At 39.9% G+C, this 16027-nt stretch overlaps 1 protein-coding gene across 2 annotated transcripts in view; it reads right to left on the bottom strand.

The window, feature by feature from the left end:
- LOC106979979 (aldehyde oxidase 2) overlaps positions 1-16027 on the bottom strand; it is an 88738-nt gene that overhangs the window by 13449 nt on the left and 59262 nt on the right. Inside the window, exons 28-34 of one of the 2 annotated variants that reach the window (XM_053215536.1) lie at positions 14733-14861; positions 12936-13010; positions 12131-12183; positions 10104-10218; positions 6489-6554; positions 6188-6376; positions 2920-3087 (exon numbers count right to left, since the gene is read on the bottom strand). In XM_053215536.1, the coding sequence (XP_053071511.1) occupies positions 2920-3087; positions 6188-6376; positions 6489-6554; positions 10104-10218; positions 12131-12183; positions 12936-13010; positions 14733-14861 (795 nt within the window). The remainder of the gene's footprint in view (positions 1-2919; positions 3088-6187; positions 6377-6488; positions 6555-10103; positions 10219-12130; positions 12184-12935; positions 13011-14732; positions 14862-16027) is intronic. The other variant, XM_053215537.1, reaches the window with a different exon arrangement.

Raw genomic sequence — 16027 nt, 5'->3', positions numbered from 1 at the left:
TGTATTTTAGAAAATGTGAGGTTACTCTCACATTGACCCTGAGCATTTGATTGATGGGTATACAAATTATTCGATGATTTATATCCACGAATATATATATTAAATTACTGTTACCAAAAAAATCAGACTTGGGAGAAAAACCTGGACTCATGCCATGAACAAGGTAGCTGGCAGGTGGGGTCCCAAATGGTGAATGAAATCAGAGTCATTCACTTCTTTACCATTGCATATAACAGAGTGACTTTGCCAGATAACCCAACTATTAAAAATGGCCTAAAGCCTTGGAAATGAAGGAATTCATTTTCTGGGAGCCAGGCCATTTTGAAGACAGAAAAATATTAAATGTGGGCAAGAAAGGAAGAGTAGAATTGCTGCTCCGAGTTTTTAGTTTCACTAAAATGGCCCATTTTGGGAAAGGATATTTATTACTGTAAAATACGATTGAGAACATTTTTTTGAAAGGTTGAAAGCAGAAGGATTGGTGTCGAGATCACGTGATTCTGCAGTTACCACGTGACCACTGCTGTTGTCCGGAGGGGCGGACTTGACCCTCCAGTTCCAAATCCACCCAGAGAAGGTGTTCCTAGCAGTGGAGGAGTGCTGGTTTCCTGGCCCTGCCCCTCTGAGCAGGACTGGCCAGAGGTGGGTGACTACAACCCTTCTGTGGATAGTGCAGTCAGGTGAGGGGCAGCCTGAGGGGCAGAGCTGTTGCTGGGACACTTGGAGAGAAATACAGTGTGGTGGGTATTATTGGAATAGGAGAAATGTTGAGTCAGCCTTGGGGATCGGAAGAGGAATAGATCATTTAGGGGAAGGAAATGAGTAATTATGACACTTGTATTTTTCTTTTAAGTTGTATTGTTTAATCTCTACACCCAATATAGGGCTTGAACTCATGACCCCAAGATCAAGAGTTGCATGCTCTTCTGACTGAGCCAGCCAAACATGCCTATGACACTTATTTTTAAGCAATATTCCCAAGTCCTGGGTCATGTTATTCTTTCATTCTATGGCTGGATATTTTGAAGAGGTCAGTTAAGTATTTGAGCTTCTTTTTTTAAAAAAATATATCTTTTAATGTTTTTATTTATTTTTGAGAGAGAGAGAGAGAGTGGGGGGGGGGCGGGGGAGAGGCAGAGAGAGGTGGAGACACAGAATTGGAAGCAGGCTCTAAGCCCCGAGCTGTCAGCACAGAGCCCGATGTGGGGCTCAAACTCAGGAACCGCGAGATCATGACCTGAGCCAAAGTCCGACGCCCAACTGACTGAGCCACCCAGGTGCCCTTGGGCTTCCTTTAATATAGATATGAAAAAATACAAATTTCTTTTAAGAGGTAGAGAATCAGTTCTTTTCTCTCTAAGAAGCAATATACTATGCTGGAGCAAGACAGTCTGGGTTTGAATCTTGACCTTGGGCAAATGACCATACCTCAGTTTCCCCAATAGTAAAATGAAAAAAATAATACTAGTTACCTGATAGAGTTTGACTAATGAGATATTTCACTAATGTGAAATATTTAGTATGGTGCCCAATCAATGCCAACTACTGTTACTATTTATATTAGGATGATATGAGGAGATGGGCAAGGTGGACTCAGTGACCTCACTGGGGTTGCGTAGCTGCAACATTCAGCAGGCTGGCCTTGCAGCAGGTAGATCTAGCAGGTAGCTCCCCAGTCTTCCCTCTCCTGGGCTGGGTGGCATTGTTATAAAATGGAATGAAGTGGAAAAGCAGCCGCTGTTATTTCTTTTCATTTTCTTTTAATGTTTGTTTATTTATTTATTTATTTATTTATTTATTGAGAGAGAGAGAGAGAGAGAGAGAGAGAGAGAGAGAGAGAATCTCAAGCAGGCTCTGTGCTGCCAGCATGGATGTGGGACTTGATCTCACAAACTGTGAGATCATGACCTGAGCTGAAATCAAGAGTTAGATGCTTAACCAACTGAGCCACTCAGTTGGCACTCAGATGCTCCAAGATCATGTTATTTCTAAATGAAAGCTAGACTGTGTACCCTGTGTTTGTATAGGGAGCATGGAGAGTGTGTTATCAAATATAGCTACATGACACATGGCTTATTTTTATGTTTAGTTTTCTTGAAGAGTAGGATAGATTAGATAGGATAGAGGGAGGAAATATAACAGCTTGATGAAATCATTAGTTGTTTAATATTTAGCTATTAGTTTTTGTTTTGTTTTCTTTTTTAATAATTCTTTTCTTATATTTATTTTATTTTTGAGACAGAGAGAGAGCAGGGAAGAAGCAGAGAGAGAGGGAGAGAGAGAATCCCAAGAAGGCTCCATGCTGTCAGTGCAGAGCCTGATGTGGGGCTCAATCCAATGAAGCATGAGATTGTGACCTAAGCCAAAATCAAGAGTCTGATGCTTAACCAACTGAGCCATCTGGTGCCCAGCTATTAGTTTCTAAAGCATGATAAATTACTCTACTTCAGGATTGCTGAGAAAATCAAATTAAATAACAGATAGGGATGTGCTTTTTAAAATTTTTAAATTGCTACATATACAAAAGGTATTTGTGTGATTTCTTTTTATCATCTTATATTTTATTAAAAAAATTTTTAATGTTTTTTATTTATATTTGAGAGAGAGACAGAGAGAGAGAGACAGAGCACGAATAGAGGTAGGGCAGAGAGACAGAGACAGAATCTGAAGCAGGCTTCAGGCTCTGAGGTGTCAGCATAGAGCCCGACACGGGGCTCGAACTCATGAGCAGTGAGATCATGACCTGAGATGAAGTGGGATGCCCAACCTACTGAGCCACCTGAGGTGCCCCTATCATCTTATATTTTATAATTTGACCTTATAATTTGATCAGATTAGGTTATGAATTTTTACCTTACTGGTCTAAGAAGCAAGAGATAGAAAAATCACCTTTTAGGAAAGTAAACAATAATTCCTTACCATCTCTGTGAACCGATCTGCACAGGCCATTCGAACTTGTTCCGGGGTTGCTGGACTCTTCACTATGAAGTCCTCGACTATGTCTCTTTCTTTGCATGCTGCAGCCACAGCATCAGTGATGGCAAAGAACACAGATGACCCCAAGAACATCCCGGACTCCCCCAGGCCCTGCAAGAAAGCACATTTGTTTTAGAACCTTCTATAGTAGATTACAAACTATATTTCAGGGCCCAGATCTTTATTCTCCATTGTGTCCCCAACTCTGAGCAAGTGTCTCACTCACAATAATTCTCAATAAATGTTTGTTCACTGATTTATTGACTGAATGAAACTTGAATACTCTTAAAAATCCCAGTATCACCTGAGCTTCCCATATCTGTAATACTGTCTAGGTTGAATATTTGTTCTATAGGAAAGGAACGTGTCTACAGGAAGGGGGGGGTTACCCTATTTAGGGAAGCACAATAAATAGCCAATGTCATGAGCAGAGAGAAAAAATGCCTCATTATGTCTGCAGAATCAGGGAGGATAGGGTACTCTATAAGAATGAGTATAGACTTTGGTACCAGATAAAGGGTTGAAAGCCTATCATCCACAAGGAATAGTCAGGTAATATAAAGGGGGTACTGTGAGTAGTTGAAGGACAGTAAGGAAAAGCGGGAATCATGGTGAAGTAGAGATACCCCCAGGTCCTGTCTCAAGGGGCAGCTGTTTTTCAGTTCTAGCTAATTTATGCCTTCTAAGAATGTAGCCAAAATTACCAGATCATCCAATTTTTCAAGAGAATTTAGATGTTCTTATTTTAATGTACAATTCCCTGATACTTAAAAGCACTGTAGGTCACAGAAAACACATCTGCAGCCTAGATTCAGTCAGTGGCCCTCCAGTCTGCAGCCCTAGATATTAAGTTTGAATCCTGGCCCTTACTCCCTCTGTTTTTCTGGGTGAGATTCTCTCTCCAGCCTCTGTTTCTTTATTGGTGAAATTTAGGCAATGGTATCTACCTTACAGGGTGCTGTGAAGTTCAGCAAGTGCAAAAGCACCCAGCGGTACTTGGTAGGTCCCTGTTATTACACAGCACCTTCCATAGGGCCCCTGTAAACCCCTGATTTTCCTGAGGGTCTGTGTAAGAGTGGCTGGCCACAACCACAGGACTCAAGTGTCCTGCCTGTCCTATTGCTCTTAGGATCTGAAAGCTGCTCTCTGTGGGCTCTGAGCTTCCTTTTGCCTTTTCCTCTTTGAGTGATTTCCAGCCTGATGAGAATCCAAGGGTGCTGCTGATTGCCCTTCCTTTCAAACATGCACCCCCCCACCCAAGTGTCATCATCACACACTAGAGGAAGTTCCTGGGATGAAAGTGGGCTCCAGTTTGGAAATGATAAAATTCCAGCAGATATATGTGGACTCGTTTTCTCTTATATCAATTTGTCACCCCTAGTAAGTTTCCTAAAAGACTTGAAAGAAAATTAAAAAAAAATTTTTTTTTAATGTTTATTTATTTTTGAGAGACAGAAAGAGAGAGAGAGACAGAGTGTGAGTTGGGGAGGGTCAGAGAGAGGGAGACACAGAATCCAAACCAGGCTCTAGGCTCTGAGCTGTTAACATAGAGCCCAGTGGAGGACTCGAACCCACAAACTGAACTGTTAGATCATGACCTGAGCCGAAGTCAGTAGCTCAATAGACTGAGCCACCCAGACACCCTGAAAGAAAATTTTGACAATACATCTCAAACCTAAAGGAAATTTCTACTCTGAGATGATTTTCATGTAATCTGCATACAGCAGTGCAAATAAATGCTGACCTTTATTTTGATTTGCAGTTCCACGACTTTAGCAGTTACTAAGGGTTCGTGTCTTTGGTTCCTGACACTATTGACATTTTGGGCCAGATAATTCTTTGTTGTGGGGGCTGTCTTGTACATTGAAGGCTGTTTAGCGGCATCTCTGGCCTCTCTACCCAGAGCAGTGACATCTCCTCCCTCCAGATGCTGGTCCATCTCCAGACATTGTCAAATGTATCCTGGGGACCATTTGAAACCACTGTCCTGTATCCATTTCTGCGTATGGATGAGGACCCTGAGCTCCCAAGAGGGGAGTGATTTGTCTACCATCATAGGGAGCTGGTGAGGCTGGGGTGAAAACTCAGCTCCACTGAGACCTCAGTCCAGGATTCTTCCCATGCCGCCATGCTTCCTAAGATTTTAGTTAAGTTTCTTTTCTTTTTTTTTTTTTCAGTTGAGGTTGCTTTTCTTTTTAATTTTAAGTTGTTTTATTTTTTATTTTTTTTTAAATTTACATCCAAATTAGTTAGCATATAGTACAACGATTTCAAGAGTAGATTCCCTAGTGCCCCTTACCCATTTAGCCCATCCCCCCTCCCACAACCCCTCCCGTAACCCTCAGTTTGTTCTCCATATTTTTGAGTCTCTTCTGTTTTGTCCTCCTCCCTGTTTTTATATTATTTTTGTTTCCCTTCCCTTATGCTCATCTGTTTTGTCTCTTAAAGTCCTCATATGAGTGAAGTCATATGATTTTTGTCTTTCTCTGACTAATTTCACTTAGCATAATACCTCCATTTCCAATCATGTAGTTGCAAATAGCAAGATTTCATTCTTTTTGATTGCCGAGTAATACTCCACTGTGTATATATATATATATATATATATATATATGCCACATTTTCTTTATCCATTCATCCATCGATGGACATTTGGGCTCTTTCCATACTTTGGCTATTGTTGATACTGCTGCTATAAACATGGGGGTGCATGTGTCCCTTCAAAATAGCACACCTGTATCCCTTGGATAAATGCCTACTAGTGCAATTCCTCGGTCATAGGGTAGTTCTATTTTTAGTTTTTTGAGGAACCTTCATACTGTTTTCCAGAGTGGCTGCACCACCTTGAATTCCCACCAACAATGCAAAAGAGATCCTCTTTCTCTGTATCCTCGCCAACATCTGTTGTTGCTTGAGTAGTCTTAAGTTTCTTAAGTGAAAATATTCCATCAAATCAGAGCTTTTCACCTGGAAATTTAGAGTTTCCAGTGAAAGAGGATATTAATAAATAAAATCTCTAGCCGAGGATGGCCATTGGACAGAGATCATTTATCCTCTCTGAATCTCACTTTTCTCTAGGTGATTCACCTCCAAATTCTAACAGTCTATTATGATTTGGTTCTGATACAGGTTGACATGTATTCTTTATTTTTTCCACCTGCTTCATTTACCATGCTACCTGCATTGCATAGTAGTAGGTTTGGGTGCTTACCTTGGATGAATAGATGGTTAATGGGGTTTGTGATGATGGCAACAAGGAGACATTGAACTCCTCTGGGACGTCAGTGATGGTTGGAATTTTATATTCATCTGGGCCTCGAGAGTACAGAACACCTTCTGGGGAATATTTTAGCTCTTCAGTGGTATAAAGGCCCATTCCCTGAATAAAGGAACCTTCAACCTGAAAGGGGAAAATGTCAAGCTCTGTGATACTATATGTTTCTTAGAAGGCCTTTACCTACCCCACAGTGGCTTTCAGGAAGTGGCAGCTATCTAAGTGGGCCAGTACCTACCTGCCCAATATCAATGGCAGGATTTAGGCTGCAACATGCATCCATGATGATGTCTGTTCTGATTTTCTGCCAAAAATTAAAATTACCTCATCATAACAACTTAAAAATATTATATGAAGGTTTATTTAAATGGTATCCAGAACTCCTATTGGTTAATTAACACTGCACTGAACCTCATTAATATTAGAGGTGGTAAGAAATCTGCCAAATTCTTCAATTTTAGTGCTACGACTGGCAATGACCCCAGAAGATCTTTCTATTTTGACTTCTCTTTTTTTTATGTCAAACTTCTTTCTTTAATTTTTTTAAATGTTTTTATTTATTTTTGAGACCGAGAGAGACAGAGCATGAGCAGGGGAGGGGCAGAGAGAGAGGGAGACACAGAATCCCAAGCAGGCTCCAGCCTCTGAGTGGTCAGCACAGAGCCCGACAAAGGGCTCAAACTCACGGACTGTGAGATCATGACCTGAGCTGAAGTTGGACGCTTAACCGACTGAGCCACCCAGGCACCCCTGATTTTGACCTCTCTTCAGTGACTCCAAAGTCCATGGTATGTTAGTGCCTTTGAGTGTCACTTAGTAAATAATTGAGCCTGGTTGTTCTTCTGATTCTAAACCTGGATTTGTTGTTCTTTTTTTTTTTTTTTAATGTTTATTTATTTTTGACAGAGAGAGAGAGACAGAGCATGAGTGGGGGAGGGGCAGAGAGAGAGGGAGACACAGAATCTGAAATAGGCTCCAGGCTCTGAGCTGTCAGCACAGAGCCTGATGCGGGGCTCAAACTCACAGACCGCAAGATCATAATCTGAGCTGAAGTCGGACGCTCAACCGACTGAGCCACCCAGGCGCCCCTGGATTTGTTGTCCTTATACAATTCATGAGCTCATCTAGTCCTCATGATGATTTGATGTAGATAGTTTTTTTTTAAAGTTTATTTTTGAGAGACAGAGAGAGAGGGGGAGACAGAATCCCAAGAAGACTCCATGTGATCAGTGCAGAGCCCAACCCAGGGCTTGAACTCACAGTGAGATGATGACCTGAGCTGAAATCAAGAGTCAGATGCTTAACTGATTGAGCCACCCAGGTGCCCTGAGGTAGATGATTGCCATTTTACTGAAGAAATCATGTAGCCATAGTGGCATGTTTGAAATTAGAGATTTGAAAGATATTGGACCATATTATGGGAAAATGTTGAGAATATCTTTGACTTTGCTTATCCACTTCGTTGGATAAGAACGGATGAGAATTGGATGAGAAACATCACAATGATTTGGCCCTTATGTTTTGGAACAAGCATGTGTAGATAGGTTGTTAAGGAGCCACAGAAAACCCCTAGGTGCCTGTGGTTTAACCAGGAATACCTTTGGGCTTTCCTTCTGCCCTCACATCCCATGCTTGTTCTGACAATATCATCATTCTCCGTTGAGGCACACTAGCTGGGCTACCTTCTATCTAGCTTTTTGGATCAGCAGCTCTCTTTTGATTCAAATGTTGACCTCTCAGACAACCTCCTATGTTCATTCTCAACAGCTAGGGCAGGACGTTGGACACACTTCAGGGTGGGCCTGTGACTGGTAGGTGTTTGGATTCAGCAACCACAAATAACTGGCAGCAGTAGGCCTGTCATTTAATTTCTCTGATTTCCCTTTAATTAAAAGAATTTTGCCTCTTCAAGGAATAAGCTATTTTAAGGGACTGAAGTAATACCAAAATGACTGGACCTTAACCAGTAATAAGGAAGCCATAGGGACAACCAAATTTTCACTGTTCTGGTTCCATAAATTCTGGAAGACCCCCATGAGATTTCTATCTTTAGGGATTTATACCAAAGCCCTCTGATAGAATTGCCAGATAAAATAGGTATGTCCCCAACTCTGCATTGAACATATTTGTACCAGAAATTTATTTGTTGTTTAATCAGGCATCCTATATTTTTATTTGCTAGCAACAAATCTGGCAACAACACCTTCAGGGTAGAGGATCAGAAAACTAGTTGATTTCTAAAAACAGCTTTTCTCTGAGTATGGAGTCTTGAATGGGTTACAGGTATGTCAAGACACTGACACTTGGACTTTTGCAGGGGTCTGGGCCAGGATTTTCAGGTTGGTCACCTGCCACCACGGTTTCCTTGTTTGCAAAAGTGTGCTGGCAAATATTATCATTATCTATGTGTGCCATTATGTGAAAGACATTAGGAAATATACTTTTAAAATAATTATATAAGCAATCTATGATCCTGATTTCATGAGTTTACTTCCTCACAATGATCTAGAATGAAAATGGGGACATAATGTATCCTAAGGAGGAACCTGAGTGGAATGTGAGGGCAAGTGCTCTCCAGACATCCCTTCATTTACCGTCTTTTCTGTATAATTTATATAAAATCTAAGTGATGGACAAATTTACCAGCAATGGGGCAATAAAAGGCATTTTGATAAGATTTGCAAGTCAATATTTCCAATTTCCTTCTTATTTTACATAAACTGACCATTTCTAGTTTCAGGTAAAATGGTTCAAGATGATGTTGGAATAATCCGTGTATGGAATTTAGATGTGTCATTGGTCCATTCTGTAGATTTCCTAACAACTTCCATACTTTGGATATACTATATTCTCTTTAAGGTTTCTGTAATCTCTCTATTCCGAGAATGATACCTGAGGTATATTCATAGGTTTACCTTTTATGGTGGAAGTTGTTAACTTTTGATTACATGTGACTCCCTGATTCCAGAAGGACGTTCAATTAAGTAGCAAGCACAACAATTATTTTCAGACCTCCTCTCCCCAGCCCCCCCCAATCTTTTTTGTTAGGGACAGTAGTACCTTTGGGATACTGACTTTAGAGAAACATCACAGTGCTATCTGCTCTCAAATATTTACTGAAGACAATTTATTAAATTACCTATTCCTTCAGATTAGATAAATTGACCTTTAGGAACAGAATCTTACCTCCAGTTTTTTTAGAAAAACTTTGAAAAGCAACTTTGTTGTATGAAATGGAATAAAAAACAATGCACTTTAGGCTGTCATGAACAATTCTGTTTTTGACTACTGCTTTAAAATTTTTTTAAATTAAATTAATTTTTTATTGAGGTATAATTGACATACAACATTATATTAGTTTCAGGTATACAATATGATTTGATATTTGTATATATATCAAAATGACCATCACAATAAGTCTAGTTAACTTCTACCACCATACATAGTTAAATTTTATTTTCTTGTGATGAGGACTTTGAAGATCTAGTCTCTAAGCAACTTTCAAATATGCAATACAGTATTATTAACTATAGTCACCATTTTGTACTTATTCCCCATGACTTTTATAACTGAAAGTTTGTGCCTTTTGACCCCCTTTTCTCTCTTCATCCCCCCCCCCCCCCACCTCTGGCAACTACCAACCACTGTTAGGAGCAATTCCTTTTGACTACTTCTTTTTAAGTGAAAATTCAGAATAAGCCTGGATCTCTAGATATTCCCAAGGAATTGAAAAAAAAAATGCTGTTCTTATTGTACAAGTAGTACATAATGAAATTGGGCTATTTAATGTGCAACATAATTTTGTTGTTGTTGTTGGTTTAATTTGCCAAGAGGAAAGTTATATTTGGTTTACCTTGTGAGCGCCTGTCAGGCAGTCAATTTCAACCTCAGAACAGGCTGCTCCATAGACATAGTATGGAAAAGGGTCTCCTTCTCCCTTCTCCCAGTCCATGTCGGCCTTGTATCCCCTGATGGAAGAAATAAAGCCCACCAGCTTGGGGCGGTGATAGCAGTGAGGTTGCAAACAATGTTGACTCATTTTAAAAGTTATTTAAGTTTTAAAGTGTCCAGCTCAATGTCTGACGAGAAGGAACCAGAGGGGCCACAGCAGTGGAGAAAGAATGTGCAGAGTCTACACTCAAGTATTTAGATGCAAAGGGTCACAGTGTATGCAACTTGCTCTCAAATGGATCAGAAATAACAATATACAAAGAGAGAGAGGGAGGGGGGAAATGATAAAGCAAATGTGACAAATTACAGTAGGTACTTCTGGATAGAAAGGATATATAGTATTCCTTCTACTATATTTGCAACTCTTCTACGAATTTAAAGTACTTTCCAAATGAAAACAAAACAAAACAAAAAACCAAACCAAAACAAAAAAGTTATTAAAGTTTTATGATAGCATTTCATCTTACTGATACTTCAACTGCTTTTTAAGGTTTTTTTTTTAAGTTTATTTATTTATTTTGAGAGAAAGAGAGAGAGCACAAGCAGGGAAGGGGCAGAGAGAGAATTCCAAGCAGGTTCTGTACTGTCAGCGCAGAGCCCAACACAGGGCTTGATCCCAGAAACTGTGAGAACACGATCTGAGCCAAAATCAAGAGTCAGACACTTAACTGGCTGAACCACCCAGGTACCACTCAACTGCTTTTTAAACTCATTTAAACTGCTACTTGTATTTGCAACCTAGCTAATTATAGCAGCACTGTCATGTGCCTCCATTTAAAAAGGATACCCTTTGTGTTTCAGTTAAGAAGCCAAAAAGAAAGAAATCAACAGGCTGTTTTGGTCCGACCTCCCAGTGTGTCTGTATTCACAGTGTAGAGTTTGAGCTTTTAGCTCTGTGGATTGAGAACCTCAACTGATTTTATCAGCATTCCCAAAGGAACCCTCTAGACTATGGTAACCAAACTCACTGGGGAATTGATGGTAATTCAGAGCTGGTAAAAAAGGGCATGTGATTCAATGCATTAGTGTACAATGGAAGATGTACCCAGCTAGATGGCTGACTTGCTCTCTTCTTGGGTAACGGAACTCAGAAATTTAGAACTCGTGGGCAGGGCACTGGGCTGGGCTATTACCTGCCTCCTTCCTCCCTTTTTCATGAGAAATTTCTTGACTGTTCTCTGTCTCTGTGCATGTGTGTGTTTAGCTTGGTGGTTTGTTTCACTACATTGTAAAACTGCTGTCATCCACTTCCTGAATTTGACCATCAGTTCTCCTCTTTGTGTTTCACTCAATTAACATGAATTGACTGAGGGCCTTCCACTGACAGACAATGTACAAAGAGAGGAGCTTCAAACAGAAAGCTTTTATGGTAAAGGAGGGACAGTTTATAAAATTGAGTTGGAAGTTATTTCCAATGATATTTTTTTACTATCCAACAGTGAATAGTAAATAATGATTAGATGTTCTAAGTCTTGTTAAAAAATTAAAAAAAATTTTTTAGATATTTATTTATTTTTGAGAGGAAGAGAGAGAGCACACACACACAAGAGCGCAAGTGGGGGAGGGGTAGAGAGAGAGGGAGACAGAATCCGAAGCAGGGTCCAGGCTCGCAGCTGTCAGCACAGAGCCTGATGCAGGGTTCGAACTCATAGACCACCAGATCATGACCTGAGCCAAAGTCAGACACTCAACCAACTGAGCCACCCAGGTGCCCCTAAAAAATGTTTTTTACCCAATAAGGGTATTTTTATTATTTAATATTTCTTTGGATATAGTTCAAAGGCTTACATAAAATCAGTTTTAGACTGAGAAGGGACCTCAATGATCACATAATAAAAACTTACTTTACAAATAAGGGAACTAAGGCCCAGAACAATTGAGTTACCTTATATTTTCTCAGCTAAGTCCAGACATTATTGTAATTTTTACCTGAAGTATCCAGTGGCTGAAAGACTGATTCTTTGTTCAAAAGCAGCTTCTATCTGAAGAATGGGCATATTTAGTCAGAATAAAATAAATACATCATCTGATAGGTGAAAATGAAGGTATTCCCTATATCAAAATTGACATCTGGTAATTGTTGCTGGTGTTTTGTTACCAGTAAAGGAACACATTGTAATATTTTTTTTTCCCCTTAGCTGGTACATTAACAATTTCCTTCTGATTGAGTTGAAATGTCTGAACTAAATAAGGCAGAATCCTGCCACACATCCATGATGTAGGGGCTTAGTTCCCAAAGTATTTTGGGATAAAGTTCTAAATGTTAGAACTTTAGTTAAGTGTGTGTGTAAGTGTGGGATAGGTGTTCCGATGAGATAAGAGAAAGGATGTTGTAAAGTTGGATTAGGTGAGTCATTTCCTTTGAGACATGTTTAATAGCAATTAGGCCTTTTAGTTTTCTTCTTTCCCATTTAAGACACCTTTTTCTTTTTTTGGTGGCTTAGGAAGGCTTGGTCTTTTCCTTTTCTTATTTAAGCAGAGTGGGTAAGGCCTGCTGGGTATTCTTCATGTATTTCCATTCCTCCCCTCAGTGATGCTGTTCCCTGTGTGCTCTCTCACACATACCTGGTATACAGCATGGAGCAGCTGTCTCAACCTTTTGCGATCCTGCCCTTTTGCAGAAATCCACGCCCAGAAAAACTCTGTGTGGTGCAGTTGTACACTGCCACGATGCTCTCAGCACTGGTTAGGACTGCTTTCTCATTTGTAGTAACAAACAGAGTGGAACACTTACCCAGTCCTCCCATGTACCTCCTGGATTTTTCTTAATGATGGGCTCAAGGCGTTTCAGAAGGATCTGACATGCATTCTTGAAAGGGTAAAGAAGTGCATTCTCATTAGAGAAGAGCCCAATGGTTAGGATTTGTGTGGAAGAATAGTAATCGATAATTGATTAGGTCAGTGAATGTTTATGGAGCACTTGATACTGATACATTGGGAACACAGAGACAATAACAACACAGTCTCTGACCCTGAGGAGGGTATCAGTTATTGCAGGTTTTTAAAAAACTTCCCTGGTTCACTTCCTGTGAAAATATGGGCTCAGCTGAATTTCTACTTTCAGGTCCTCTTTCTAAGAATATTTGTTTTGTGTTCTTAATTCCTTCTCTTTTTCTACATTTTTGACTTACATCTTCTTTTGTATTTTCCAGCCATTAAAATAAAAGGAACAAAACATCTTATTTTCATTCTACTCTGTGCTTTCCTATCTGCACCAATAACATGCCAATATCCCTCTGGATCTGAAATATTATTCAACTCTCTGTCCATCTTTCCATATGTTCATCCATCCACCATCAAACTACTGCAGTGAAGGCCTTGGCTTTGGGTGTGAAGTGAGAAAATAACTAAATTTGTCTTTATAATAATCTAGATCTGCAAAGTTTCTGATCCTTAACTAAACCTAAAACTCTAGAAGATGGATTAATCTTAGTTTGGGTTGACAACTCCTGTACACGCTGAGTGATTCTTATCTTGTGTTTGATCCTATCCAAAATTGGGTCTCATGAATTTGAAGTTTCCCACACATTTGTTCTGAGGGAAAGAGCCTCTGGATTTTAGCCCCTAACAAGTATCCCCACAAAGATAAGATGGATTTGAAAGTGATGCCTCTTGGTAGCATAAGTGCAGTGTTCTGAAAATATGCCTCCCCACAACATCCCAATGGAAAAAGTGGAACGTTTATAACAGAAACATGACAAATAGATATTACTTCAAAAGTACATGCAATCAGATATCTTAATTAAGGAATAGTGAAGTCATAATCTATTCTGAAGTAGTGAAAAAAAACCCAATCAGTTAGAAAACAAGTATAAAGGATAAGCATGAGTGCTGTGGTAGAATTCCACTCATGTAGACACTTTAATCGAACCATATCTACTTGGCTTGGGTTCTGCCTGCTTACCTGCCTGCAAGAACTTGTTTGTATCAGAGGAAACGTGCCCAGTGCTGAGTTGCATGGTATACCCAGATTTCTTCTTTCTGTGTCTACCAGGGACAGAGACTGCTTGTTCACCAACATCTATTCTCCCCTTCTTCCATAGTAGCTGGGCATGTGGTGATTCACTACTCCACATTTCCCCAACCTCCCCTGCAGTTAGATGTGGCCTGAGCCTGGTTCTGCTAGTGGATGATCAGTGGCAGTGACTTGCATCACTTCGAGGTCTGATCTCCATGCTTCTTCCCTGATGATGATGCTCAGGGCAACCTTGAAAGCCACATGTTGAAGGCGGAAGAACAGCCATTAACCTCAGAGTACTCTAATGAGCAAGCTCTCTCTCTGGACTGGTAGGTATGTAAAAAAAAAAAAAAGGGACTTTTGTTGTGTTTGACTCACTGTATTATGTGTCTATTTGTCACCTCAGTTTAGCCTACTCTAACTGGCACCCTCTCCTGATATTTTGGCTACCCTAAGCCTATGTTTAGTGACACAGATGACTTCTCTGAACCCAACTGCTCATGTCTGTATCCAGCTAAGAAAACCAGCAATATGGAAAAAGTGCTGAAGGGAAAGACAGACAGCAGGAAGCACCTGCACAGCTTTGCCATTGACGTCCGAACCAATGGAAGCTGCTGTAGCAATTGTATTCGGTACCGTGGCTGTACTTGTTTCACAGATGTGCATATAAGACATGGGTAGTTTTAATTCACGGCTGGCCACCTATGAGCAAAAGAAATATTTTCATGTCCAGCAAAGTCTTTTATGAAGATTTTAGTCATGTTTTAAATTAAAAAATACTACCATTCTTATTACATCCATGATATGCTTGAAAACCTAAAATAAAAGTTAAAACCACTTTTTAGTAGAGCCTTATGCTGGTTATTTATTTATTTAATTTTAGAGAGAAAGTGAGTGGGGGATAGGGTCAGAGGGAGAGAGAGAGAGAATCTTAAGCAGGCTCTGTGCTCAGCCTGGAGCCTGACACAGGGCTTCATCCCATAACCCTGGGATCATGACCTGAGCTGAAATCAAGAGTCAGATGCTCCATTGACTGGGCCACCGAGGTGCCCTGCCTCATGCTGATTTTTAAAATGTTTTCTTGGCAATATTATGTAGTGGTTCTTCCATCCAAAATTAGTGTTTAGATGTTAAGTATTTCCTTAACATCTTTATACTTACACTTAGATATTAATTATTTTTATTTTACTTTATTATTATTATTTTTTTTCGTTTTACATGGCTGCAGTGACAGGAAGAGAGAGATTGGATTGACTGGTTCAAAGGTTGGTCTTAAATCTGTTGATATCAGCATCAGATGAATTTGAAATGCCCCTGAGGGCCTGTCTTCTCTCTAGCCCTCATCCCCACTTTAGCTTTGGATTCCCCCCTTGTCTTCTATTTGCTCCCTCCTGCCATACTCCTCTAGTATTTGCTGTTCACTGTTTTCTGTTCTTTTTCTTTCAGTTCCTCTAGCAGACACATGTGGAAAGAAAGGCATTTAATCACAATAAATGAAAAAGAGAAAAAGCATTGTTTTGTTTTTTGTGCTCTTTTAATTTTTACAAAACCACTTTCTTCAGATGTCTGCAGTTACGTACTTGTCCTCAAGTGCCAATCTACAGATTAATGCTGTTGTAAAAGTGAGTTTCCCCAGAAAGAGGCAATATGATAAAAAAGAAAAGGACAATTTTATTGTTTGTTGGTGATGAAGAGCCAAAGGGAATTTATTGCGTCCTATAAGTGGGAAGGACAGAGCCAGTGTCATGTATATCTGTATCTAAGTCTTTATGGTTTCATCAGGGTCCTCTTGCTGCCTTACACATTTGTTTTTCTTTCTATGATGGCTGTGTTATTTCCAAGAGAGACATGCTTCCTCTATGGCACAG

This window comes from Acinonyx jubatus, chromosome C1, assembly GCF_027475565.1.
Source record: "Acinonyx jubatus isolate Ajub_Pintada_27869175 chromosome C1, VMU_Ajub_asm_v1.0, whole genome shotgun sequence".
In the NCBI taxonomy this organism is placed as follows: Eukaryota; Metazoa; Chordata; class Mammalia; order Carnivora; family Felidae; genus Acinonyx; species Acinonyx jubatus.
Note: the sequence above shows the minus strand (reverse complement) of the source record. Positions and strands in the feature narration are given on the sequence as shown.